Genomic DNA, 26,834 nt, shown 5'->3' on the forward strand with positions numbered 1-26,834 from the left:
TATGTGACTCCAGTACTGTATGTGATTCTGATACAGTAATAAGATTGATATCTAATTGGTCTTTGTAAAGTAGATCCAAAAGAAAACAAGGGTTTTTTTTTTTTTTTTTTTTTGGTATTGGGGATTGAACCTAGGGATGCTTAACCACTGAGCCACATCCCCATCCCTTATTTTGCTTTGAGACAGGGTTTCTCTAAGTTGCTTAGGGCCTCGCTGAGTTGCTGAGGCTGGCTTTGAACTTGCAATCCTCCTACTTCAGGCTGCTGACTTGCTGGGATTACAGGTATGTGCCACCAAGCCTGGTAAGGTTTTCTGATTTAGACAGTTGGCTTAGTTTTTAAGCAATAGAGATATTATCAAAATTTATTGTTAGATGTACAATATGGTAAACAGTGAACTTTAAAAATGTATGGAATTGTTAGATGCATTCATTAGACTTAAAATATTAATGACTACATTTTAACAAGAACAGTAATTTTCTGCTGTGGTATTCTTTTAGTAATTTGTCATTGAAGAAGACATTGTCAGCTGGGTGGTGTGGCACACACTAGTAATCCCAAGTTAGGAGACTGCAGCAGGAGGATCTCAAGTTTAAGACCAGCCTTGGAAACTTAGACCCTGTCTCAAAATAAAAAGGACTGGAATATGGCTCAGTGATAAAGCACACCTGGATTCAATCCCTTGTACCTAACAAATAAAACAACCACATTGTCAGGGTTAGCCCTGATCTTAAGAAAAGGGATGAAGTGCATTTCTTGGGAACTTAAATTGAGTTCTCCAAATTACAGTGATAAACTCAAGTCCTGTGACCCTTCTTAATGAATTGTTTTCCATGTGTTGTCAGAGATGGACTGTAGGTTCTCTTTACATTACTGTAGACATTACCTCATATTTTTGAGGACCTACCTAGGAGTCAGGGACCCTTGGGCCAGTTGCTTACTATGGTACTCAATTCACTCTGGACCCTTAGGAATGTGCTTTATAGAGAGTGTTGAGTTGAGGCTTGACAGGGCTGAGCAGGAGCCAGTGATAACCCCTGGTCTATTACAGAAAGATTCCACAGGAAGATGGTAAAAATCCAGTTGATAGGACTTAGATTTTGCTTAATTTTTCTGTTCTTTAGTGGCCCCAGTGTTTTCTTTACTTTAGTGATGCCTTATTTAAAACTGGGCTCAAAAACTGCAAAAAGGATGAAATGGGAACTGGAATACTTAAAGCTTTGAACTAATATGCCCCCATCACTTTTTTGGGGGGTACCAGGGATTGAACCCAGGAGCATTTTACAGCGAGCCATGTCCTCATCCCTTTTTTTATGTTTTGAAACAAGCCCTTGCTAAATTGCTTAGGGCCTCACTAAGTTGCTGAGGCTGGCTGTGAACTTGGGATCTTCCTGCCTTAGCCTCCCCAGCTGTTGGGATTACAGGCATGTGCCACCATGCCCCTCCCCCACTTATGCATAAAGATTTTAGATGACTGAATTACAAAAATAAAAGTTAAATGGAATAGGACAAAATAATAAACCAGCTGGTTTGTTATTTGTTATAGCCTATATTAAAATACTGTTGAAATGTTAAAAGTAAATTTTTAAGTTTTTTTTTTTAATGTGGTACTAGGGATTGAATACAGCCCCTTGTGCATTTCAGACAACACTCTACCACTGAAAACATCCCCAGCCCAATTTTCAAGGTTAAAGAAAAAAAAGTAACTTAGGAATGAAGAATTTAGATGTAGGAGTGAGAAAGATTTATTTTTATAAAGTAATTTTTATCCTAATAAACTTTTTCTTTAAATTGGCAACTCAGTTTTAAAGGAAACATGTTAAGTACTGTTAAGAAAGTAAACATTACACTAAACATTATTTGGTGTGTATTTTATGTTTTTGTTTTAATCTTGGTGTAAAATAGAAGAATGTATTGAATTCTGAAGACTGAATCATGAAGAAAACACCAAATGTCTTTTTAAAATTAGAGATGCTGTTTGTAAGTCTGCAAGTAAGCAGACCTGGGCCTGAATAGATTTTTATCTGAAGCTCTAATGAACTTAATTTGTTGTGGGGGTATCTCTCTTTGCTATTCAGTACCCCATCTCTAAAATGAGATACCTGGAGTCAAATAGCTCTTGCCGTTTCAATGCAAATCACTTGGGAAATTTGAGTCCTGATATTGCCATGGCTTCTGTTTCTCAGAAGTGTGTATGTGAAAATACCAAAACAGGCTACCTTTCCTTCAACTTTATATACAAATCAAGACAATATCAGTTTAACAGGTGAACGAATTCCATCTTACCTTTCGTTTTTCAAGACTTGATGACTTAGGAACATGTTTGTACTACATATTTTTTAATTAAAGTGGGTGCCTTCATGTTATTCCTTGTAAGTCATTTTTTGACCACCTTATGAGACAAGGATTGGTCAATGATGTATTATATAGCCTTTGGAAATGAGGGGAGTTGGTTAATAGCAGGTCCTTTCTGCTGGAAGGATATGTTTGCCCTGTTTTTTTGTTTTTTGTTTTTTTTTTAATGTAAGATTATGTGTGTTGAGGTCCAGAGGTGTCATTTCTTTTGTATGCTAATAAATTGTTACTCTAATAAATATCACTCTCATTACATTTGTGTGGGGTTGGGGATCTGTTGAGAACCATTTTGGCACCAGTGGATTTTAAAGTACAGTCTCTTTACATTTGAAGAATGGTTTATTCAGTAATTTTTCCCAACTATAACAATAGTATCTGTCATTATAGAAGGACATAAACCATAAAGAAACCTAATTCTTTACCTTTGGGGACTCAGTTTTTCCATCAGTGAAGGGGGAAGGACTAGGTTGCTTGAGGACCCTTTTGAGTTCTCACATTTGATGACTCCTGTACTGTGCTAGAATCAGAAAACCCATATGTGACTCATGTTTTATTACTGTCCTTACTGAATTTGAGCAAGTGATCTTTGGGCCACATTTTCCCTATCAGCAAACTGAAGCTAACACATGATGACTTAAGTGAGAGAACCGAGAGTGGCACTCCTAACTGGAGCATGCGTTGTAAAGGAGAATCTATACCACCACTCTCTCTAGTACCTGCCATGAAGCCTTTCCTGGGAGATGCTCACTTTTTTTTTTTGTAAGCAAATGGGATACATGTTTCTCTGTTTGTACATGGAGTAAAGGCATACCATTTGTGTAATCATAAATTTACATAGGGTAATGTTGTTTGATTCATTCTGTTATTTTTTTCCTTCCCCCCTACCCCTCCCACCCCTCTTTTCCCTCTATACAGTGAGATGCTCACTTTTTTAAAAAAATATTTTTTCTAGTTGTTGATGGATCTTATTTAGTTACCTGTGGTGCTGAGAATCGAACCCAGTGCCTCACACATGCTAGCCAAGTGCTCTACCACTAAGCCACAACCCCAGCCCTCACCTCCCCCCACCCCTAAGAAGTGAGATTGTGGGCACAAGGCTAAGGACAGTTTTTAGTCCTCCTTTTGCAGGAGGCATACTCACCTTGACCTTATTCCTGTCTCACAGAGTGAAGGAATTGGACTCAGTAGTCTCCCCATTGTGTGTACTCTGTCTCCAGACAGCACGGGCATTCTGAGTCCTGTCAAATAAATTCAATTCTCTAGCATCTTCTTTGGCTACTCTGGAGAGCTTTGCTTCCCCATCTGTCCTTTCAATGCTTGTATCCATGGCCTCTTCATATAGAACCATTACTTAAATTTTTTCTTTTCAGATCCAGTTGAGACTGATGAAAGCGTGACTTTTCTTGGAGAAATATTTACATGTGCAGGTATGCATACACAATTATAAAAAGGTTGGCTTATAGAGCTCCACATCTGTGGCTCCACTTACTTTCTGGGCTAATGGCAGCTAAAAAAAGATTTCTAGCCTGACCTTTCTAGAACCCCAACTAGCTTATCTATATATAAATCTTATTGGACAGCTCAGCTAGGATACCCAGAGATATCTCACATGCAACATGTCTTCCAAACAAACTTGTCTTCCCTTCTGTTAATCTACCTTTTTTTTCCTTCTGGTGCTGGGACCCAAACCCAGGGCCTTACACATGCTAGGTAAGTGCTCTACCACTGAGCTGCACCTGTTAACCTATCCTAATCATGGCATGACCCAGCCACTTAAGCTAGAAATCTGGGATTTTCCCTAGTACGTCTCTTCAACTCCCACACCAAATCCATCTATCTACCTTGTGTCTATGAAATCTAACATCTTGTTCCTGCTCTCAATTTTCATTATTTCTCTTCAGGATGTGCGACAGCCTAAATAACTATCTGCTCCTCTGCCATCCACAATCACTGTATTAAAAACAAACACCTGACCTTTGCTATTTGTCAGTGATTCAAATTCCAGTGTTTTCAGGATAAATAAAAAAGTAATAGTCTAGCTAACAAGATTTAAAAACTGCCCTTACTTACACCTCTACCCTCTTGTCCTATCACATTCTTTGCTTAACATACCAACCACTGATCTTACGTTTCCCAAACAGGCCATTTACTGAACAACAGGCCTTTTATGCTGTTCTGCCAGGAGATGCCTCCTGGCTTCATCTGCCTACCTCCCTATATCTCCTTCTAGATACTTAACAAATATTCTTTGCTCTTGGAACATTTCCTACAGAACTTCTATCCTCTCATTTAGGTGCTCCTTTGGACTCCCCCTCTGTTTAGTCTATGCTTATTCACTCAAATGCTATTTACCACTCATCTATCTTTTGTTGTTGTTGTTGTTTTGTAGTATCAGGGCTTAAAACCAAGGTCTCACACATGCAATGCAAGTGCTCTACTGCTGAGCTACATCCTCAGACCTTTTCCTTTTGAGACAGGGTCCTCCTAAGTTACCAAGACCATTCTTGAAATTGAGATTTTCCTGTCTCAGCCTGCCATCTAGCTGGGATTATAGGCAAGTGCCACTGTGCACCACCTAACTGATAGTCTTGAGGGTAGGATCATGTACTTTATCCTTAGAGCTCCTATGGCCAGTGATAGCTACATTATAAGGTCCAATAAATTATTTCAAATGGATATGTTTGGTGGATAATTATTTCTCTAACACTGACTCATTTCTAGAGCACATCTAGCTGTTCAGAGAGTCAACATTGTCTTCATATCAATAGGTTGGAAAAAGTCTCTAGTGAAAAGGTGTAATGAGGTAGATTTTTTGGTCCCAAGCAGTTTGTTCTTTGTTAGATGTTTGGACAAGTCCCACATCCTATGTCTCTTCCCCTTTTCCTTGTCTTCCCTCTCAATCTCACATCTAAGTGGCTGGCTGTTCTTAAGGTATCTTGTAAACTAAACTGTTTCTGTTATGTAGCCCACCTATGCCCTCTGGTGGCCCAAACACGCTACCACATTCCAAGAAATAAGGTCTCAGCACGAATAGCTTAACAGGTCTGTAACCTTGGAATTGAATTATCTAAGCCTATTTGTGCTTTTGTATTATGTTTATTAGAAAGATGAAATAAGTGAAACTGCATAAACTATGATAAGCAATCAATCTTAAATTTCCTTTTGAATGAAAGAGTTCTTCTTGAGTAACAAAGAAAACTCTTGGGAGTTACCATCTGCAACACTGAATCCCAAGATCTGCTAATGGAAGAATTGATAAAAACCAGTCCCCGATTCTATATGGTGGTTAAGTTCCAAATAGGGATAGATAGTAATGACTATAGATAGCATTTAAAGAGCAGTCTGTTCCAGACACATCTTTTAATCCTCATGACAACACAGTTGAGGTAGATACTGAATCCTTGTATTCTGACCTATGGAGAAGGTTAATCAACCAGGGCAGAAATGGAGTTGGTGTGACCAGAGATGCAGGAAGAAGCCACAGAGGGGCTAATGAGAAGAACAGGCCAAAAAGGGATAATATCAACCACTTTTAATTCAAAAAACAGAGTACCAAGTCAAAAACCCTAATGCCCACTAGAATCGAAGCCTTAGCCAATGTAAATTAGACTGCAAAAGACTATGGAGTATGATTTTCATCTCTGAGATATACACCATGATGTTAACTAAATCAAGAATGATAGGTTTATTTTTTAGGAAAAAAAGTTTAAGCACAATATGTACCAAACACCTACTCTAAGGCATGTCGATAAGGCCTTTCTAACTGAAGTTCTCTGTGTACAAATAGAGGGAAAGAAAGAAAATACTGCAGTGATTCTTTGGTGGAAGGACACAGGTTTAACTCCATATATTAGACTTCTTCATTATCAAAGAACAGATTATACCTTGGATTGGAATCGTATTTGAGGTGATGATATTCACAGAAAAATCGTGCAAACCGTTTCATATAGACTACACTCCCTTTCACCAAGCCATTTTCTAATATAATCAGTGCTGCTTTAAAAAACAAGGTGGCTTTGACACACTACATGTGTGTATCAATTTATACTTCACTGTTTATTGACATGCCTAAGATGTACCCAGCACAGTGTTAGGCACCATTAGGTTACAAAAGTGAACTGGTGCCTGCTTGCATGGAACTTAGTCTAATTAAAGAGTCACAGAACATTAAGAAAACATTTAAGTGCTTAAGCGAGTGGTAGAGACAATAAATCTCTACCAATGGATGAGGGCAAAGAATAGAGTAGCTGCTGGAGTCTTCAAGAAAAGAGAATTCCAGTTTTTTTATTTTCCCCTGTGGCACAGCAGATTGAACCCAGGATGCTACATCCCTAGCCCTTTTTCAATTTTGAGACAGAGTCTTTGTGGGGGCAGTTTTGGGAATTGAACTCACAGGTACTTTACCACTGAACCACATTCCCAGCTGTTTTTATTTTTTATTTTGATATAGGGTCTCGCTAAATTGCTGAGGCTGGCTTCAAACTTGTGATACTGCCTCAGCTTCCTGAGTCACTGAGATTATAGGCATGGACCACAATGCCTGGCTTGACCCAGGGTCTTGCTAAGTTGCTGAGGTTGGCCTTGCACTTGGAATCCTCTTGACTCAGCTTTCTGAGTAGCTAGAATTACAGGCCTGCACCACCATGTTGGGCTCAAGTTAGTTCTTGGAGAATGTGTATGGCCTAACTTGACAGAAAGCAGGGCAAGTCATTTTGGCAAAGGCACAGAAGCAGAAATGTGTATGGAATGGATGACAATGGGAGCATCACACTCACTGAATTGTGTCGGAAATTGCATTCAACTACACAGGATACTAAAACCGGTCTTTTATTGCTGTAGGCATTTGAGAGCCAACAAACACACTTAGGCAAGGGACACTGTTTGATGCCAACAGACCTAACAAAATGTACAGGAGGGACTTCAGGAGAAAGGTAAGGGAAAGGATTACAAAATGTGTCAATGATACAAGAGGATGATGAGGGCAATTGAAGAGCTAAGGATGAGATACAACCACAGGATTTGGCTAGTAGACATTGTTTTCCTTTCCCAAGTGTTAATTTAAAATATGTATAATACTTCTAAATTCTCATACTAATTTGTTGAAAGGAAAAATATCCAAAATAAGCTTTTAAAAATCTATGTAAGCATCTATTTTTTTCATGTTTGTTGTTTTGTTCAATATGGAAGCAATAATTTCTATGAGTAATCTGCTTTATATGTTTCAGTTAACTGCAGAAAGAAAAATGAATTCTTGTGTGTTTCTGAAATATCTACAAAATTTACCCAGGGTGGGGGCAGGTTGAAAAATAAAACCACAACCACATTAACAGGTACTGGGTGTACCTTCTAAAAATGAAATGGTATTTATATGATTTCTCAGGAATAAATACTAGAGTTATAAAGAATATTAAGAATGTCTTCTCTAGGCTGGGGATGTAGCTTAGTGGTAGAGCACTTGCCTGACATGGGTGAGGCCCTAGGTTTGATCCTTTGTATTGCAAAGAAGAAAAAAAGAATGCCTTCTTTATAGGGAAAAAACTTTGATATAAATTTGATTATAAATTCATATAATCTTAAATAACTTAGAATTAACTTTGACTTCTCTGAAGAACAAGTGCAATTGGAAAAAGGTGATTTATGGAACAATCTTAGTAGAGGGAAAATGTATGTCTTCATTTTGACTATATGGTACAGATTAGATTATCCACAGGGATTGAGAAGAACAGTGAGAAAAATCCAAATCAGGGTGTGATCCAAACACCATTACAGGAGTCATCTAACAAACTTTCCTTTCACCCTGTCTGGAAAGTGAGAGGCAGGCTGGGCTGTATGGTCTCCCCCGTGATGCTGATTAACAGGATTCTCTTTATTATACCTTCTGTCCTAGCGCATATCCATGTCTCTTTTATGCTTTTTATTTCCCTGTACTCCAGCTCCCTAATAATTATGTTTAAAGCTCTACAAGATATTTTAGTGGGCTAGATGGCTCTTGTTAATTCCTTGGGCACAAACACATGTACGTCTATTGAAAACCTGGATAATTTGGGGGGCATTCAAGAGGATAGCTAGAAAAGTTCTAGAGTTAAAAAATCAGCAGAAAGGATAAAGGAATTAAATAGCCCTGAAGTAAGAACAGCTGATTTTTTTTTTTTTTTAATACAGCAACAGAGAGCACTTAGAAGGCCATCTGAAGAGGGGGTACTAGAACCCAGCTATGTCAGTGGTTCTCTAAGTATGGACCCTGGACCATCAGATGAGGACTTACTAGAAATGCAAGTTCTTGGGATCCCCCGATACCTACTGAATACAAAATTCTGAAGGTAGAACTCAAAATTCTTGGGCTTTAACAAGTCTTCCAAATGATTCTGATGTGAGTTAAACTCTGGAAACCACTGACCTAGACTTGTTGGGAAGTAGTTGGCTCTATGTCCATAAAGTACTTGATTTTCCTGTGGTTACTTCAAAAGTTTCCAAACTTGGCACACACTAGAATCACCTGGGGAGATTCAAAACTACTAAATGCCTACGACACATCAACAGAGACTGTGATTTAACTGATCTGGGATATGGCTTGGGCTTTGGGATTATTAGAAGATTCTCAAGTGCTCCTAATTACAGACAGATTTGAAAACTACTGGATTAATCAAAAGGGAGCACACACATTAGCCAAATTTCATTCCCAAATTCTGTTCAAGTTTCCTGATTATCTCTGAGTACTGGCATGTTGTCATAATAATATTGCTTTACTTAAATTAGTTCAATATCATATCTAAAGAAATCTTTATTCTTGAAAAATATTTTCTAAAGTAAAAGAGGCAGTTAATTCCTACATTACATTGCTTGGAGGAAATCTGTAATTTGGGAATCAGTAAGACTAAGTGTCACTCCTTTCATTAAATATTCATCTATTCCATTTAGCTGTCCAAAAATGGCATCAGGAACCCCTGTACAAGTGGAAAGGAATTGTCTAAGTTTCTGTACACTTGAGATGGCTTCTGTGATGGTGATTTTTGGCTGCTCTGGTAAACAAACCTCTTCCTCCTCATCTTCACTTCCAGCATCACCAATATTTTTACCAGTCACCATGTCCTGGATGATCTCTGTATCCACCAGCTCCTGGGAGATGATGAGATCATCATCTGCAGTGACAAAGTCCTGGAAATTTACTTCATTTGGGACACATGTGGCAATAGCCACTGAGTGCCATAACTTTTCAATAGCAATGTCTGGTTCTTTGGCTACTACTTCTGCACCAGAATCTGTAAGTTCCATAGGGATGATGCCTGCCTTCTGCCAACATTTCACCACTGTGGACTGCTTGACTGACCACCATGCTGCAGCAATCATGTCAATGGCCTGCTTGATGTCCACTTTTTCTTGATCTTTATTACCAGTGTGCTTGAGGAGGATCTGTTTTAGAAGGTAACTCCTATATAGCATTTTCATGGTGTGAATTATTCCAAGATTCAGTGGCTGCAGGACAGCAGTACAGTTTGAGGGCAGATATCCCACCTGAATCCTTTCTAAGCGTGGAAGCATGTTGTGAGCTGAACAGTTGTCAATGAGCAGGAGGATCCGGCGTTCTGCCCTCTTCATCCTGGCATCTACTTGCATTAGCCACTCATTAAACAGGTCCTGCGTCATCCATGCCCATTGGTTGGCTCGGTAATCACAAGGCAGGGAATGGACATTCTTGAAGCAGCGTGGGCTGGCTGACCTACCAACAATCAATGGTCTCATTTTTTCAGTCCCTGAAGCATTGCAACAAAAGAGTGCTGTCAACCGCTGCTTTGCTTTCTTGCCCCCTCTACAATGGTCCCCTTTAGCAGCAAGTGTGTGCTGGGGAAGCAACTGGAAAAACACTCCTGCCTCATCAGCATTGAAGATATCATCTGGGCTGTAGTCAGCAATTAGTTTTATAATTTCCCCTGCATGCCACTCGTTAACCTTATCTATTCCTAGACCATTCATTAACCTGTCACCATCCTCTCTACAGACAGCTTTCAAAGCAATTCCGTGGCGATCTCTAAATCTGTTCAACCAACCCACACTTGCTTGAAAATTGTCATAGCCAAGCATGTTGGCCAAGTTTAGTGCTTTCTTCCGAATCACAGAACCAGTCACAAGAATGTTTTTGGCATGGATTTCTTGAAACCAAGCAAAAACAGCCTTATCGATGTCATCATAGAAAGCATTCCTCATCCTTTTCCGCTGGGGTCCAACTGATGACTTTCGCACTTTTTCTTCAAATTTGGCTCGATCCTTTAAGAATGTAGATAATGTAGAAGGAGTGATACCAAATTCTTTTGCCACATCACCTTTTCTCTTGCCTGAGTCAACAGCTTCTACAACTTTCATTTTCTCCTCCAGGGAGAACTGCCGACGCTTCTTGTTCCCCTTGTTTGCCATTTCCAGGGGATGAGGGCTGGGCCACAACTAACAGGATTGTCAGTGTTCCTTCTTGAAGCTTATTTTGCCACAAGTGTGGAAAACTGAAAAGACATAATGGGAGTATATATCAGAACCTAAAGATAATGAACTTCCCCTTTAAAGGTGGGTTCAGATTTTTAAAAATCCTATGAGGAAATTATAATGTCAAAGTAAAGAGAAGATAGGATTCATGCTACTGACTTTTTGTCAGTAGTAGAGTACTTCCACAGACTCATAGAATATTTGAAGCAGAAGGGATTTTACAGATAATTTGGTTTACTTAAACTTTCCAGACTCAGTAAAAATGGGAATAACAATATCTATTTCACCTGCTATAAACAGATTAAAATAGGTGATGAAAGATCTTTGCAAATAACAATGCAGTGTAAAAATTCAAGGAGTTATTTATCCAGGTTGTTTTATGGATAGAGAAACTAAGCCCTGGAGAAGGGGCTGACTAAGATTCTTGCAGCTTAGATTTCCTGACTCAGCTTAGTGCTGCATCTGCCACTCCACAGTCCTGCTTAAAATTCCATCAAAATGAGCTCTTCAAAGCTCTTTCACCATTTGACTTGGAAAAATTCATTTAATGAATGTTTACAGGTGCCAAGCAGCAAGGATAAAGTGATGAACAGAGTCAAGGTCTCTGCCCCTAGGAAATAAAAAACATGATGGGAGACAAACAATAAAGTAAACAGATAAATAAAAAAAAAATTAGAGTGTGGTTAAGTGCTATGAAGGAAACAAACTATGGCAGGGAATAAAGGGGGAAGATGTATAAAGGGTGGTTAGGGGTGGCCTCACTGAGAAGATGGCATTTAAGCTGAGATCTCCATGAAAAATAAGGGAAAGGGGAATCCAGCAAAGGACACAGCATCATTAAAATCTCAAAATCAGGAAAGAGCTTGAGGTATTCAGGGAAATTAACAATTTGTATGATTCTAAGTCTAGACAAAGGTGGAGAACCAGACCATCCAAATATGCTATAGTAAGGAGTTATTTTATTCAGAGTGCAATAGAAATTCACTGTATAGGGAGGGAAGGTCATGATCTGTTTTGCATTTAAAAAGGACCACTCTACTCTTTATGTGGAAAATGGATCAATGGGGCAAAGAGACCAATTAAGATACTGAGTTGCTACTACTGACAACTTGGGCAAAAGATGATAGCAGAAGTGATGGGCAGGTTATAATTTAGAGCCTCTCTGGGCCTCTTTTCCCATTTTAAAATGAAGAGGTTGGACTCAATCAGGTAGGGCATATCAGAATCTGATATTCAGGCCTGACCCAGGACCTACTGAATGAGAATTTCTATGAGGAAATACAAAATTTTGAAATGCTTTAAGAGTAATTCTTATATGTTCCATATTTGCAAGCCATGGGATCAGATGATCCCTAAAGTTCCTTCCAAATTGAAGTACTGAACCCTAGATAGGTGCTCCAAAGAAAAATGCCTTTAGAAACCAGGATGGTGACATAAGTGAGTAGAACTGGGATAAGATATTTGGAGAGTTTTGTGGACTGTGTGCCCTGTCCAGAGCTCTTAAGAATTTAAAACAAACACTTTCTCCGCCAAGGCTGGTCAAATAAAATATTATTCAGCAATAGCAATTTTGGTAATTGCCTGCTTAATTTTATCATGAGTCCTCAAAGAACAGGAGGGGATGCTGTGAGATTATGTAGTGACTGTCCCTTCCCAAAGACAGATTTTTACACCATCTCCACACATCTATCTTTCCAATCATGGTATCCTGTGTCAGTGCCAGCCATATAGAGAGGAAGCATAGTGCCCAAAAGGAGAAGCAGGGAAACAGGGAAGATAAGCCCCGAGTGTGAGAAATATTATAACAGAGGTTATAGAGTACTATGGGAACCCGGAAGTAGAAATAATCAACTGGGATGGTGCATGGATGGGTAGTGCACTTCAAAGAGGAAACAACGTGCTAGGCCTTAAGAAATGAACTGGAATTATGAGAAGGAAATATGTGTTAAGGCAAGGAATTACTATAGAAAATAAAATGTCATGGTCAGGCATGGTCAGGAAGGGAAAAGCAGAACCAAATCACAAAGGCCTAGTTAGGATTCTAGCTTGATCCTGGGGGCAGTAAGAAGCCTTTGGATAGCTGGGCACGGTGACACACACCTGTATTTCCAGCAACTCAGGAGGCTGAGGCCAGAGGATCCCAAGTTTGAGGGCAGCCTCAGCAATTTAGTGAGACCCTGTATCAAAATAAAAAATAAAAAGGTCTGGGGATGTAGCTCAGTAATAGAGCACTGCTGGGTTAAATCCCCAGTACCACAGACACACATATTCACACAAATAAAATAAATAAATAAATAAAGCAGCCTTCGGAGGGTTTTTATAGAATGACACAATCGGATTTGCACTTTAGAAAGAATCCTTTTGTAGGGTGGAAAACTAATAGGTAAGGTCCATTTTCCTAAGTAGTGGTCCTAAATCTGAAGATAAAAGCAGGATAGTCTAGTGGACTGTATGCAGTTTGGATATTAATTTGAGTGCAACAGGAAACTACTGTAGGATATAAAAAAAAAAGTTGCTGTGTGAAGAATGGAATTAAAAGGTGTTGGAGAAAAAGCAGGCATGTAGTTCAATGACAGAGTGCATAAGCAAGGCCCTGGGCTCGACCTCCAACAGAATAACGAAATTAAATTATAAAATTAAAAAAAGGAGTCCAGACAACAGATGGTGTGGTTTGGATTCAAATAGTAATATAGGAATGGTGAGAAGTAATCAGCTGAGGGCTGGTTTTTGTAGACCTTGTAAGTGGAGAGGATGTAAGGTGAAAGAGGAGTCAATGATAACTCTTAGCTTTCTGGTTTGAGCCTGAACAATCCAGGGGATTGTGATGCCATTTACTGAGATGGGAACCAAATATTGAGCAACTACTGCTTAAACAATTTGTGAAGAACTTTACATACTTAATACTGCTTACTTGTGACAGGGCTAGGATTCAAATACAGGGAGGCTCAAACACAGTTAATGCTCTGAACACAACATAATGTTATATCACTTGTTCTGAAAATTACTGATATTGAAATGAGGCATGGAAAGAGAATGAAGTTAGGAGTCAAACCAAAGTCTTGGTCAACCTAAGAAGTTTGGTTAATTTTTCTTCTTGGGAGATCCTCCTCCATGCTAGGCAATGGTCTACCACTAAGTCATACTCCCAGATCCTGAAGTTTGAATTTTACTCTAGGTGAAAGACAAGATATTGGCAAATGTTAAGCAGCGAGTTACCTGATAAGACTTACAGTGCAAAAAGATCAATTTGGCTGCTATGTGTACAGACTATATAGAGACGAGTGGAAGTGGAGCAGACTGTAGAGAGACAAGAGGGGAAGTTCAGGCAGGAGATGATGGTGGCTGGGAGGTTGATGACAGAAAGAAGAAAGCAGATCGGAATTACATTCGAAAAACAGTGAGGGTCGTGCAGGAACATGTTCAAATATGGCACAATATGCGACATGGGCGGCAATCCAGTCCAATCCCTGATTCCCGGAGCCTTTCTACACTTCAGGAACTTGGTTTGATTCACTCGAGGAACTCATTATCCTTACTGTCCATAGGACAGTGGAGATGGACTGTGGGCAGATCACCTAAGTGAGGAGTGGGGTTTGATGTAGCACTAAGTATCAACCCTCTTTTCAATGAAGAGGGGCCGACTGAGAGCTGGGGTGAGTGAGGCCTTGGGCTCTGCTCTGGAGAGGGTGGCGCGATAGGCTCCCCAGTACCCCACGTGGCTCTGAGACGTGAGGCGGGGCTCTAATCCTCACGTGCAGCACAGCCCCGCCCCTGTTGTTACCTGAACGCCCCACAGCAGTGCCTCGGGGCTGAACGGCCGGGCAGTCCACAGCCGGCAGCCACAGCTTCCTCCTCCGCCCGGAACCTTTGACCGGAAGCAGTCCGTCAGTCTTAACAGCCCGACTCCAAGCCTCTAAACGTTTCCTTTGGGTCCGCTCCCCAGGTAGGGCTGGACTGTTGCGCTTGCGCGAGTGATTGCACGCAGTCACGCGCCGCTAGCCACTTCCGGTGCGCCGCGAGGGCCGCCGGGACGGGTCTCCCTGGCGATCCGTGTGCTGTTGCTGCTGTCTCTGCTGCTGCTGCCACCTCCGGACTATTGCCACGGCGATACTTGTGTCCTTGCTCTCTTTCTCGGGCTCCCCGGGGCTTGACCCCCGGGGTCCTCGGCAGGCGTCGGTGAGAAGCCTGCAAAGTGAACTTGAGCTTCTGCACTCGCCCTTCCCGACCCCATATCGCGACTTCGAGGAGGGGAGTTAGAGGGGTGGTCGCGACTCCGCGCCGTGTGTCACCGGGCGGGGCCGCGGGGCCGGGGCTCCTCCAGTACCCGGGATGCGCGCGCGAGCCCTCGTCTCCACTTCCTTGTTGCCGCTGTCACGACTGGAGCCGCCTCTCTCCGACAGCGGGGAGCGCGAGTGCGCGGGCAAGCCTCCTCGTCTAGCCCCTGGGCCAGGCGCCTCCGGGAATGTGAGCCGCGCGGCCAGCACGCTCCTCGGGGTAAGTCTGATCTACAAGGGTTACGCCGCCCTGTCTTGGCGACCTCGAACTGGGTGCCGTCGCTCTTAGCTTCGGTTGTCTCTTTCACAAAGTAGGACCAGTGAGCTTTAGTTTCCTCTTCTCTCAGCCCGTACCTTTGAGACATCTGAGACCCAGGGAGGGAGCTAAAGAAGGCCAGAGTCAAACCTGGCCCATGGTTGAGCCGTCAGAAGGCCATCTTAATGAGATTCCGAGGATCTGATGGGACAGTGAAAGTGTCTCTGTTTCAAGTGCTGCTTCTCTGTGTTTTGCAAATAAGAAAACTAAGGTTTGGAGAGGGCATATAGATCTTAAGATCATAGGAATCTGTGCTTGTGCTTTTAAACAATGGAAACAACATTAGTACCCACTCTTCTGTCCTCTAGAACTCTTGGCTTTAACCTTCATTTTATCCTGTCTCTTTTTGCACCCATGCACTGAGGCCTAGCTGTTGAAAACACACTTGGACCCAGGCTTAGAATAGGAGAGTAAAACAAAAGCCCAGGGTAGTCTCTTCCTGCTCCAAAGGTGGTTGTAATGACTTTGGTTCTTAACTTGTTTTGCCCTTGGTGCTAAAATCTTACATGCCATCCTTTATATATGTTCCCTTGGAGGTACTGATCCTCTTTGCAAGGGTTTTAAGTAAATTTTAAGGACAAAAAAAGCACTGCCCCCACATGTCCTTGCTTTGAACTCTAGCTTCCCTAACCCTTTTGCCTTTTGTTTACCCAGTCAAATTGTGGACTGTATTCTCTTCCCTGATTGCATTGTAACAGATTGCAAGTTTTTGTTTTCTTGGTTTAGACCTTTTGGGGGAAAGGGGCCGAAGAGGAATCATTTAGTGATAACTATAAAAGACCTTAGGAATAATATGTTCATAATCTGGGGTATATATCTTTATTTTTTAAAATTATAGGTGAAATATTGTATTTCTGCATTTTCTAGGGAGGGAGTTTAGCTTTCACATTTGTCAAAAGAATTCTTGACTCCCAAAAGGTTAGGAGCTACTAAGTTCATCCTCTTCAGGAGAAACTGAAATGTGGGTGTGGAATGCCCTTGTCTGAGGTCATTAGGTAAGAATTTAGTTGGATTCAGGTCTGCTGGCTCCATGTGTAGACCTCTTTTGCTCATTATACTTGTCAGATGCCTTATCATTTGTGGAGGGAGGTCTAAATTAGATGCAGATGGGCTTTGTACTACCCATAGTCCTGTGTTTCCTACCACAAGTTTGTTTTTCCAGAAATCCAAATTTCCTTCTGATAGATTTTCATGAGCAACGATTATTCCTCTCAGGAAATTCAAGTGGTTTCTAGGAACCTTGCTTCTTCAAGTATTTAATTGTTAAATTCCACCTAGAATTTGACCACAAATAAATGAACTCTTCTGGACCTAAGTATTCAGGTTTTTTTTTTTTTAAAACTCAGAGGGACTTTACCACTGAGCCGCACTTTACCACTGATCTGAGCTAGCCCTTTTTATGTTTTATTTTGAGTCAGGGTCCCATTATTTCTTAGGGCTTTGCTAAGTTGCTGAGGCTGATTTTGAACTTGTGATCCTCCTGCCTCAGCCTCCCAGGTCGCTGGCATTATATTTGTGTGCCACCATATCTGGTGTTGTTTTATTTTTTATTTCTAGACAACAGGGTCTCACTAAGATGCTTAGGGCCTCACTAAGTTGGTGGGGCTGGTCTTGAACTTAGGATCCTCCTGTCTCAGCCTCCTGAGTTACTGGGATTACAGGTGTGCGCCACTGTGCCTGGCTAGGCATTCAGTTTTTTATGCTTGTTTTTTCCTAGACATAAAAGCTGTTAGTAGATTGTGCTTTGGGGCCAGCTCCAGAGAGCTAATGTTGGTCTACCAGGTAACCATTTAGATCTGTGCTGTATAGTATTTTACCACTGTACTGGCCAGTGTATGGCCATGTATGGATATTTAAATTAATTACAGTTCAATAAAGCAAAATTAGCCTGGTTCCTCATCTAAATAGCCATATTTCAGGTGTTTAATAGTTATATGTGACTAGTGTATACTATACTGGACAGCATAGAGTAGATCATTTCCGTTGGGGTTTATTGGACAGTTCTGGTAGAGAGGGTTACCAATAGCAATGTAGCATTATGTAAAAAGGATCAGGGAGTTGAATTTTTTAATAAAAAAATTAAAAAGGTTTGGTGGCCTTGGGCAAGTTGTTAAGTATCTCAGTTACAGATAATTGTCTTTAATAATGAATGCTTTTATTTGTATAACAATTGAATGTTTTCAAATAGAGTGTGTCTGTTAGATCTTTTGAGTCTTATCACTGTAAATCTATGGGGAGGTAAGTGAGATATCTCTTTTTATATATGAGAGAACTGAACCTAAAGCAGTTAAAAGATCTGCCCCCAAATCACACAGGCTGGCAGGATGTAAAGAAATCTTTGACATATAGGGCCTTATTGCATGTTTGAATTATTTTAATGAACCACTAAAGCTGTTTGTTTAACTTGATGAAGCATAGTGAGGGAGAGGGTAAGAAGTTCTGACTCCTGGCCAGGTAGTCTTTTTACCTGTTTCTATATGGAATTCTTATAATGTGGGATTAATAAGTCTTTGAGTTGAAGAATTACAGTATCCCATGAGTGAATATGAGTATCTGGTCAGAGGAATCACCTAAGATATTTGTTAAGGATACAGGTTTCCATACCTTCTAGAGATTCTGATTCAGAAGAAGTGGAACCTTGAAATCTGTATGTTTAACATGTACCCCATGTGCTTATTATCTGCTGAGTTTGGGAAATGGTTAAACCTTTAGACCCTGATAGAGTAAGGAATTATTGGATCTGCAGACTGTTGCTCCTTTTAGGGTAGATTTAAAAAAACTTTGTGTTTGATTTTCCTTGCTTGTAGCCATGGATGCATCATATGATGGTACTGAGGTAACTGTCGTGATGGAGGAAATTGAGGAAGCCTACTGTTATACCTCTCCTGGGCCACCTAAGAAGAAGAAAAAGTATAAAATACATGGAGAAAAGGCCAAGAAACCCAGGTTTGCCAACATGTTTAGGTTGCTGCTGGAATTTATACACCTATTGCCTGGAGAGTTGTGTTGAAGAAGACTTTAAAATTCTTTTAAGAGTGCAACTGTTGAAGTCTTTGAACGGGCATTGGGATGTGGGGGGAGGGAACTGGAAAGGGGAAAATGGCTGGATGTATGCCAACATTTGCTGTTTCTGGCCAGACTTTGCTTATGTGTTCAGGCTGTCACAAAAAAATTGCACCAGACAGATGGTAGAAACTATGTACAAAAGAGCTACATTATTTTTTTTACTATGCCATTGTTTATATATTTAAAATAAGGCATTAATAAAATCAGAATTATAAATAGTACCAGTGACATCTGTAGAGACTATCTAGATTGTAACTCTAATTTCCCTCTTAAGTGTGAACATTGCATGCTTCTTGCTGAGGCTTTCTCAGCCTTCAGGAGGTAAAATGACTAGAGACCACGTAGAGGAGTGAAGAATGAGTGATAACCAGCCTGGGCAATGAGCCCCCTGGTAACCTTGCCCTGAGTGGTATGATAGGATACCTGTATCTTTCTTTGACTATCTTTGATTTTAAAGCCAATCATTCCTGGGGGGGGGGGGGGGGGGGGAAAGGTCCCTGGAAAAGTACATCAAACGAAGCCTTGCTTCCAGGCTTCTGAAGGGAGAACAACAACTTGTTGTCTTTACTATTCATTTTGCCCACCTCAAATCCTCTTGGGGTGTTATAAATGTTTCTTTTCTTGGTTTTCAGTTTTTATTAAGTGCATTGAATTGAGATGCTGAGTTTTTATGTAAACCTCTTTACTACGAAACCTCTAATGTTATAGTACATAGTGGTTGAATAAGGGACGGTCTGAAGAAGTGGTTGCTTCCTCAGGTCTGCTTACCTTCTATACTACTATGACATCTACCTGAAAGTGCAGCAGGAGCTCCCTCACCTGCCCCAGTCTGAGATCAATAAGAAGATTAGTGAGAGTTGGAGACTTCTCAGCGTGGCTGAGAGGAGTTACTACTTGGAGAAAGCCAAACTAGAGAAAGAAGGTTTGGATCCTGTAAGTAACCTTTTTTTTTTCCAGATAATTTCTCCATTGGTTCAAAGGTTGGGGGGAGCCTTGGGGAGACCAACCACCTTGTTTTCTTGTTTTGTCTTCTTTGCTTGGGAAAATTTTTACATTTTATCTTTCTTGACTCTCATATTGTCTGTTTCCATTTTGATGATTCTCTGTACTCTCTTTTCCTCTTTGGTTACAACAGTACTAAAGCTTACATTTTCTAGGGTTTTTGCAGTGAGCCTTAGGTTCCTTTTCTGAATTTTAGTAGGACTTGGAGCCCTGTATCCTCACGGGTAGTTAGTGGTATTTTCTTTTAATATAATAGCTTACAAAGACATTCCTCTGATATGTTTTCATATTGAAAATTGAGTATGGTATAATTAATTTGTGTTGTACTAACTACTGTCAACTATAATCAAGAATTAGGTGTGCATGGTTAGAGGTAAGATACTGTTGCTTTGTGTAGGATGGGGTTCTTTTGTTACTTCTGGTGGTTATGAATGAACTATCATGAAAGCGTTTAGGTTCATGTCTGTCAGCCATTTTGTTATTTCTTGTTCACAGTGACAAAAAACATTGACAGCTATTTAAACAGCTATTTTTTTTTTTTAATTGAAGTTCCTGCAGGAAAAAAATAACCTTTCTCTTGTAAGCTGAAACCTTTAAATCTGAGCTCCAGTTAGAAACAATTGTCTCTAACTTCTTTTTTGATAATACAGAGCAGAGGTTTCTTTTGAAGTCAACAAGTATATAAAAGAACAGGCCAGGTTAGGTCCATCTACCACGATCATTTTACTTACACTCTTGAAGATGTCACTGTACCTCTTTTAGATGATTTGTTTGTAAGCAGTGAGTCTGGGAAATAATCCCTGTGGGGCGGGGGCGGGGAGGTAGAGGCTAAGAAAAGAAAACCTATTCCCTTTGGCTTCCCTATTATAAAATTGGCAATCTTTGGAGTTGGGAGTGTAGCTCAGTGGCAAACAACGTGCTTAGCATATGTGAAATCAAGGGTTCAGGCACCAGCATCCCCCCAACCAATGTAATATTTTTGTCCGTGATGAAAATTTCATCTAATCCTGGAATGATTTGGTTTTGAAAACTAGACACTGATGATGTAGATTCTTATTAAGACAGTAAAAATTTTAAGTCAGTCATCTGCAGTGATTCTTCCTTATCCATATGCTCATTTAAATTTAACCCATCTCCACCACTACCACCAAGATCATGAATAGCTCTGACACTGACTTGCTGAGTGATCCTGGAAGAATCACTTAACTTTTGTTTTGAGTCTTCGTTTAATCTGCAAAATGAAACTAGTACCTACTCATAATGTTTAAAAAGAAAATGAAATCACCTACCTGATGAGTCCTTGGCACATTCTGCATTTTCAGTAATTGTTACTCTTGAGTCAATTAAATGTCCAATAACCAGAAGAGTGAGGGTGATGTTTATTGAGTATCTAAAATGTGCCAAGGCTGGGTGAAGCTTTATGTACTGTTTGTCCTCTCAGATTGCCTTGTGTGAGGCTGAGAGCCTCCCGCCTGCCTGTCTTAGTAGCCTCTCAGAGCCTTTGGTGGCAAGGCTGCATCCTCATTAGCCCGTTAGGTCTCCTGCCAAGGGTCCAGTGTTCTAGTGTTATTCCTTCCAGTCTGTAAAACTAATGTCATCCAGATAATTCTGTTTTCTCTGTGCTTGGATTTAAGTCCAAATCATCCTGTGTATTTGTTACCATTTAGTCTTGTTCCCTTAATCTGCCAGCTTCAAAGGTTGACTAAAGAATGTTTCCTCATCTCCTTTCCACTAAAGGCGCCATAAAGGAATCAGTCTGTCTGCTTTCATGTTTCATCTGAATGTGTCTTTTAACTTTTATTTCTGAGTGCTTCCTTTGCTTTAAGTAGTCTTATTGACTTCTTGCTTTTAAGGATTCTTGTAATTGGTTTTAGCATCCCTTCTAAACTATGCTTCTGAAATTATTTTTTTGCTGCATTTAATTTCAGTTCTCACTGTTTACTTTGAATTTCTGTTTTCCTTATTAAATGACTTTCACTTTTAAGTTGAAAAAATGAAACAAAATACCCTTTTCTTGGTGCCAGTTAACTATGCAGGGTTGTATTTTTAGTCCTAGGTCGTCTTGTTCTTGATCTTAAGAGCTTGCTTAGAGTTCAGTTCTTTATAACTTAATAAATTTGTGTTTTGGAAGTTTAACTCCTTCATCCTGAGTTTCCTCATGTGTTAAATGGGAGTAATAATAGTGTCACCTAATTGGATAGTGTTTTTGAGGTAAAATTAGAGGATGGGTTTGAAAGCATTTTCTAAACCTTAAGGTACTAGGTCAGTGTTATTTTTTTTTCCCCTTATTATTTTTAGGACCTTATCATGGAGCCCCTGCTAGACATACTCTCTCTCATGATACTTTCTCAGTTTTTTGACCTGTTAATCCTCTTTTTTGCAAGTTTCGGAGAACCAGTAAGGTCAGAATCCTGACTTCTTGTGTTGAGTTCCAGCTTGGCCTGTTGGATTGTATTTTATACTTTTAGGTTTTTTTATTGAACACTATATATTCTGGTAAAGCTTATATACTACTTTGGAATCCTAAAGTGTCAAAGCTCAAAAAGGACTCATATAATGCCAGATTCCACTCCCTTATGTTATAGATGGGGAAACTGAGGCCTCAAGAGAAGAAAGTATTTGCTCAAGACCATGCCAGGCCTGGAGTTCCAGCTTATAGTTTTATATGCAAGAATAGTGCTCTGTCCAGAGTTCAGTCAGTGTTATGTGTTTCCTATGTCATTGACCAAGAAGTTACATTGATTCAAGTGAAGATGACATTACTGTCGACAGAGGCTGGCCCTATCTAATTTTAGTTAAGGGAATGTAGACTTTCTAGTCCTTTTGCAGAAAAAAAGTGAACTAATAAATATGTATCTGTATGTTCTTATCTTTATCATTGTATTTGCTTGTCCCCTTCTCCCTGGCTTCCTCATCCTCAGAATTCTAAGCTGTCTGCACTGACTGCTGTGGTTCCGGACATCCCAGGTTTCCGCAAGATCCTCCCCCGCTCAGATTATATCATCATCCCCAAGAGCAGCCTGCAGGAGGACCGGAGCTGCCCTCAGCTAGAGCTATGTGTGGCTCCGAACCAGATGTCCCCGAAAGGACCTCCTCTTGTGTCTAGCACTGCCCCGGAGACAATGCCCAGCCATGCTGGCATGGCAGAGCAATGCCTGGCTATGGAGGCCCTGACTGAGGAGGTGGGAACCCTTGCTCATCCAGGTGCTGTACAAGAGATTGCCACCTCAGAAATACTCAGCCAGGATGTACTTTTGGAGGAGGCTTCCTTAGAAGTAGGGGAGAACCACCAGCCTTACCAGACAAGCCTGGTAATTGAAGAGACCTTAGTGAATGGTTCATCAGACCTCCCCACTGGAAGCCTGGCTGTGCCCCACTCGCAGGTGGGGGAGAGTGTTTCAGTGGTGACAGTCATGAGGGTAAGTGGCTTTGGTACTGATGTCTTTGGTTTATCTGGGAGTTACTAAAAAGGCACCCAGCACCATGCAGTGCGATTTTGGAGCAGTGGTTATGATAAGAGTGCTTATATGGAACTTCTGGTGGGATTATTGTTCTCTTGAACATGTTTGACCTCTGTGCTTGCTCCATAGTTCTCTTCAGTTTCTCAGGCACTCATATTAATACTTCTTTGCCCAGCTTAACCAGAATTTTCTTCATGTAATATAGTACATGAGGTTCATTAGCAGGAGAGCTGGACATGGTATTCGTGAGTCAAAACCAAGACCTGTCAAGCTATTAATACCAGTCAAGATTTTGTATTCCTAAAGTACATTTCAACAAACATGGCACCTGGAACTGTATATGAGAATTATTAAAAGGTCTTGGGTACAGATGGGTTAGGAAGAAAGATATTTTCTTCAAGGCCAGGTTGATGGGGGACTAGTAGCTGGAAAAGAAGAGGTAAGTCTCTCTCTGCTAGCCTAAGAGTGCTCATTTGAGGGGAAAAGCAGCAGTTTTACTGATTCTACAACTGGTCTCTGAAAGTCAGAAAATGGCTACCATGCTCCAGTGTATAGCTTGCCCTCTTTTGCCCTGGTTAGGATAGTGTCCTTAGACAGGTGGGAGTCCTACTAAATCTAAAAAGGCCAACTTGTTGTAACCCTTCTGTCCTGGTTAGAGGAAGGGTACCCTACAAAGAAATCTATGCAAGGTCTAATAATTCTTTTTATTATTTGTTGCATCAGTGCAGACCATGGACTTGGTTAAGGCAGATGAGTGGGGTGCTTTAAGCAGGGTGTGGTGATGCTTGACTATAATTCCAGCTACCTGGGAGGCTGAGGTGAGGCAGCATTGCAAATTCAAATCCAGCCTGAGTAGTCTAGCGAAACCCTGTCTTAAAATCAAGTTTAAAAGAAAGGACTGGGGATGTAGTTTAGTGGTAGAATGCTTACCTAGCTTGTACAAGACCCTTGGTTCAATCCCCAGTACTGTTAAAAAATAATTTAATGTTTGATAAGATTAGAAGAATTGGATTCTATCAATGCTTATATGATGTTAGGAGTCCCAAGACTCTTGGAACCTCGCTTTTTCATAAGTAAAACAAGGATAGCAAATTTTCTGTGGTGTAGTTTTTTTTTTTTTTTTTCTTTGCTCCTAATTAAACTTTTAATTTGGGGGTAATGATAGATTTGTTTCTTCATGTGCATGTTGAATAAGTGCACTACTTATGAGTATTGAACTTATAGTTTTCAAGTGGTATGGGTGGCCCTGGGTGTTCTGTACCATATTTCAATGAAGCTGTCCTTCTCTCCATTGTCTGCAGGACTCCAGTGAGAGTAGCTCCTCTGCACCAGCCACACAGTACATCATGTTGCCTCTGCCTGCCTACTCAGTTATGGAGAATCCCACCTCTATCAAACTGGTCAGTATGTGGGGAGTTGATGGCATTTAGGGCTCTTCTCTTCTAAAGTTTTTCTAAAAAATCTTTGACCCTTAGACTGGGGAATGAAATTGGCTGAATTATATTGTGTGCATGTACAAATACATAATGGTGAATCTTACTATTGCATGTAATTATAATGCGTCAAAAAAAGAGAGAGAGAGAGAGACACTTAGACTGCTAGACAACTGGAACTGGCAGAGGTCTCAGGGATTTTCTGGGCCATGTGTTCTTCAGTTGGGGGTTTTATAGAGCTTCACAGAATCCATGAATTCCCTCAAGTTTTATACAGACTGCTAGAGAGCATTTTCCTGGAACAGATTCCAGGGCTTTTATCAAGTTTTCAGAATCATGCATGATTTCAAAAAATCAAGGAGCCACTGATGTAATTAAATGTTGTTATCATTTAGATTAGGAACCAGAGAAGAAAAAGGCCACTTGATTACAAACAAGCCAGAATCAGGATTCTGGTTTCTTGATTTTTAGTTGATATTTTTTCCATCACACACTGTAGCATCTGGGCTGAGATTTGTCCCTAAATATTTTCATGTTTTTTGATGCTGTCATAGTGATATTTAAAAAAACTTTATCAATATTTGATTGTTTCCTGCTGGTATTTAGTAATACAATTGATTTTTTTTTTTAATATGGAGCTGTGTATTACAACTTAAAACTTGTTTAGTTTTGATAGCTTTTTTTTGTAGATTTGATTGGGTTTTCTACAGAGAAAATCATGTTGTCTATTAGTGAAGTTTTTTATATCTTGCTTTCTGATCTGAATTCCTTATTTCTTTTTCTTGCTTTATTACCTTGTCTAGGTCCTCTAGTACAATGTTAAATAAAAGTGCTAAGAGCAGATAAGATCTTGGGGGAAATATTCAGTCTTTCCCCATTAAGTATGATGTTAGCTATAGGTTTTTTGTAGATGCCATTTATTAAGTTTAGGACATTTCCTTCTATTTCTGATTTGCTAGGAGGTTTTTGTTGTTGTTGGGTTTTTTGGTTGGTTGGTTGGTTGATTGGGTTACTGGGATTGAACCTAAGGGGCTTCTACCCCTGAACTACATCACCATCCTTTTTATTTTGAGATTTTTTTCTTGCAAAATTGCTGAGTCTGGTCTCAAAACTTGCAGTTATTCTGCCTCATTCTCCCAAATTGATGAGATTATAGGTGTAGGCCACTTCATCCAGCTTTCTAGACGTTTTCATTAGGAATGAATGTTGGATTTTTGTCAAATGCTTTTTCTGTGTCTATTGAGATGATTGTATGGATTTTCTTTTCTAGTTGGTTAATGTGGTTAACTTCATTGTTTTCCAAAGTTAAACCAACCCAACATTCCTGGGATGAACCCTAGTTGGCAGTGACCTATTAGTTCTTTTATATATTGTCAGATTTGATCAACTAAAATTTTGTTCAGAATTTTTGTATCTGTTCATGAGGGATGTTGGTCTTTAATGTTCTTTTTAGTCTGGTTTTTGTGTGCTTACTTCATAAAATGAGTTGGGAACTATTTCTCCCCTTCTATTTTCTTAAAGAGTTTATGTTGTATTCACATTATTTCTTACAGTGTTTGATAGAATACCAGTGAAGTCATGTGGGCCTGGAGTTTTCTTTCTGAGAAGGTTTTTAACTTCAAGTCCAACATTTTAAAATATACATGGGATTTTTTTTTTTTTTTTTTTTTTTGTGGTGGAGGAGTTGGGAGACAGAGTCTTGCTTTTCCTTCTGGCTGGCCTTGAACTCATGATCCTCCTGCCTAAGCCTGTGGAGTAGCTGGGACTACAGTTGCACATTACCATGCCCAGCTACATAGGACTATTTAGATTATCTACTTTTGAGTGAGCTCTTTGTATATTGTCTTTCATGTTTATTTCATTTAGGTTGTCAATTATATTGACACAAAGTTCCTAATAAACATTCCCTTATTACCCTTTAAGAAAATTGTGGTAAGGTACACATAATATAAAATTGACCATTTTAACCTTTTCTTCTTTCAGTACTGGGGATTGAACCCAGGGGTGTTCTGCCATCACCTGACTTTCTCATCTCTTTCTGTTATTTTAAATATTGAGACAGGATCTTGCTAAGTTGCCAACGCTGGCCTTGAGCTTGTGCTCTTCCTTCCTCAGTATCCTAAGTAGCTAGGATTATAGTTGTGCGCCACTGTACCTGGCCATTTTAACCATTTTTAAGTGTACAGTGCAGTGTCATTTAGTATATTCACAGTATTGCATAGTCATTACCAATATCCATTTCTAGTACTTTTTCCCAGTAGAAACTCTATATTCATTAAATAGTATTTTTCCATTCCTACCAATCCATTGTAACCTTTCTTCTACCTTTTGTCTAAGAATTTACATATTCTAGGTGCTTGTGGTAGGTGAAATTATACAAATATTATATAATACTTTTGCATGTGGCTTTTTCCACTTAATATGATGTTTTTAGGGTTCATTTTCTCAGACCATAT

At 40.0% G+C, this 26,834-nt stretch overlaps 2 protein-coding genes across 3 annotated transcripts in view; one reads left to right on the forward strand and one right to left on the reverse strand.

Annotated features, from left to right (window-relative positions):
• Nucleotides 1-7,030: 7,030 nt before the first annotated feature.
• On the reverse strand, nt 7,031-14,745 carry Tigd6 (tigger transposable element derived 6). The gene is made up of 2 exons (XM_047555083.1): nt 14,608-14,745; nt 7,031-10,846 (listed from the first exon to the last, which is right to left on the reverse strand). Exon 2 carries the CDS (start codon nt 10,761-10,763, stop codon nt 9,186-9,188), a length of 1,578 nt encoding a protein of 525 aa, XP_047411039.1. The 5' UTR covers nt 10,764-10,846; nt 14,608-14,745; the 3' UTR covers nt 7,031-9,185.
• Nucleotides 14,746-14,828: 83 nt separating this feature from the next.
• Nucleotides 14,829-26,834, forward strand: part of Hmgxb3 (HMG-box containing 3) — a 59,559-nt gene continuing 47,553 nt past the window's right edge. The window contains exons 1-5 of one of the 2 annotated variants that reach the window (XM_047555079.1): nt 14,829-15,320; nt 18,224-18,362; nt 19,241-19,415; nt 22,406-22,903; nt 24,247-24,345. In XM_047555079.1, the coding sequence (XP_047411035.1) occupies nt 18,226-18,362; nt 19,241-19,415; nt 22,406-22,903; nt 24,247-24,345 (909 nt within the window). In that variant the 5' untranslated portion in view covers nt 14,829-15,320; nt 18,224-18,225. The remainder of the gene's footprint in view (nt 15,321-18,223; nt 18,363-19,240; nt 19,416-22,405; nt 22,904-24,246; nt 24,346-26,834) is intronic. The other variant, XM_047555080.1, reaches the window with a different exon arrangement.

Source organism: Sciurus carolinensis, chromosome 6 (assembly GCF_902686445.1).
Source record: "Sciurus carolinensis chromosome 6, mSciCar1.2, whole genome shotgun sequence".
In the NCBI taxonomy this organism is placed as follows: Eukaryota; Metazoa; Chordata; class Mammalia; order Rodentia; family Sciuridae; genus Sciurus; species Sciurus carolinensis.

What these genes read in the sequence shown, in the direction of transcription:
- Tigd6 (XM_047555083.1), bottom strand. Translation starts at nt 10,763, where the DNA reads ATGGCAAACAAGGGGAACAAGAAGCGTCGGCAGTTCTCCCTGGAGGAG.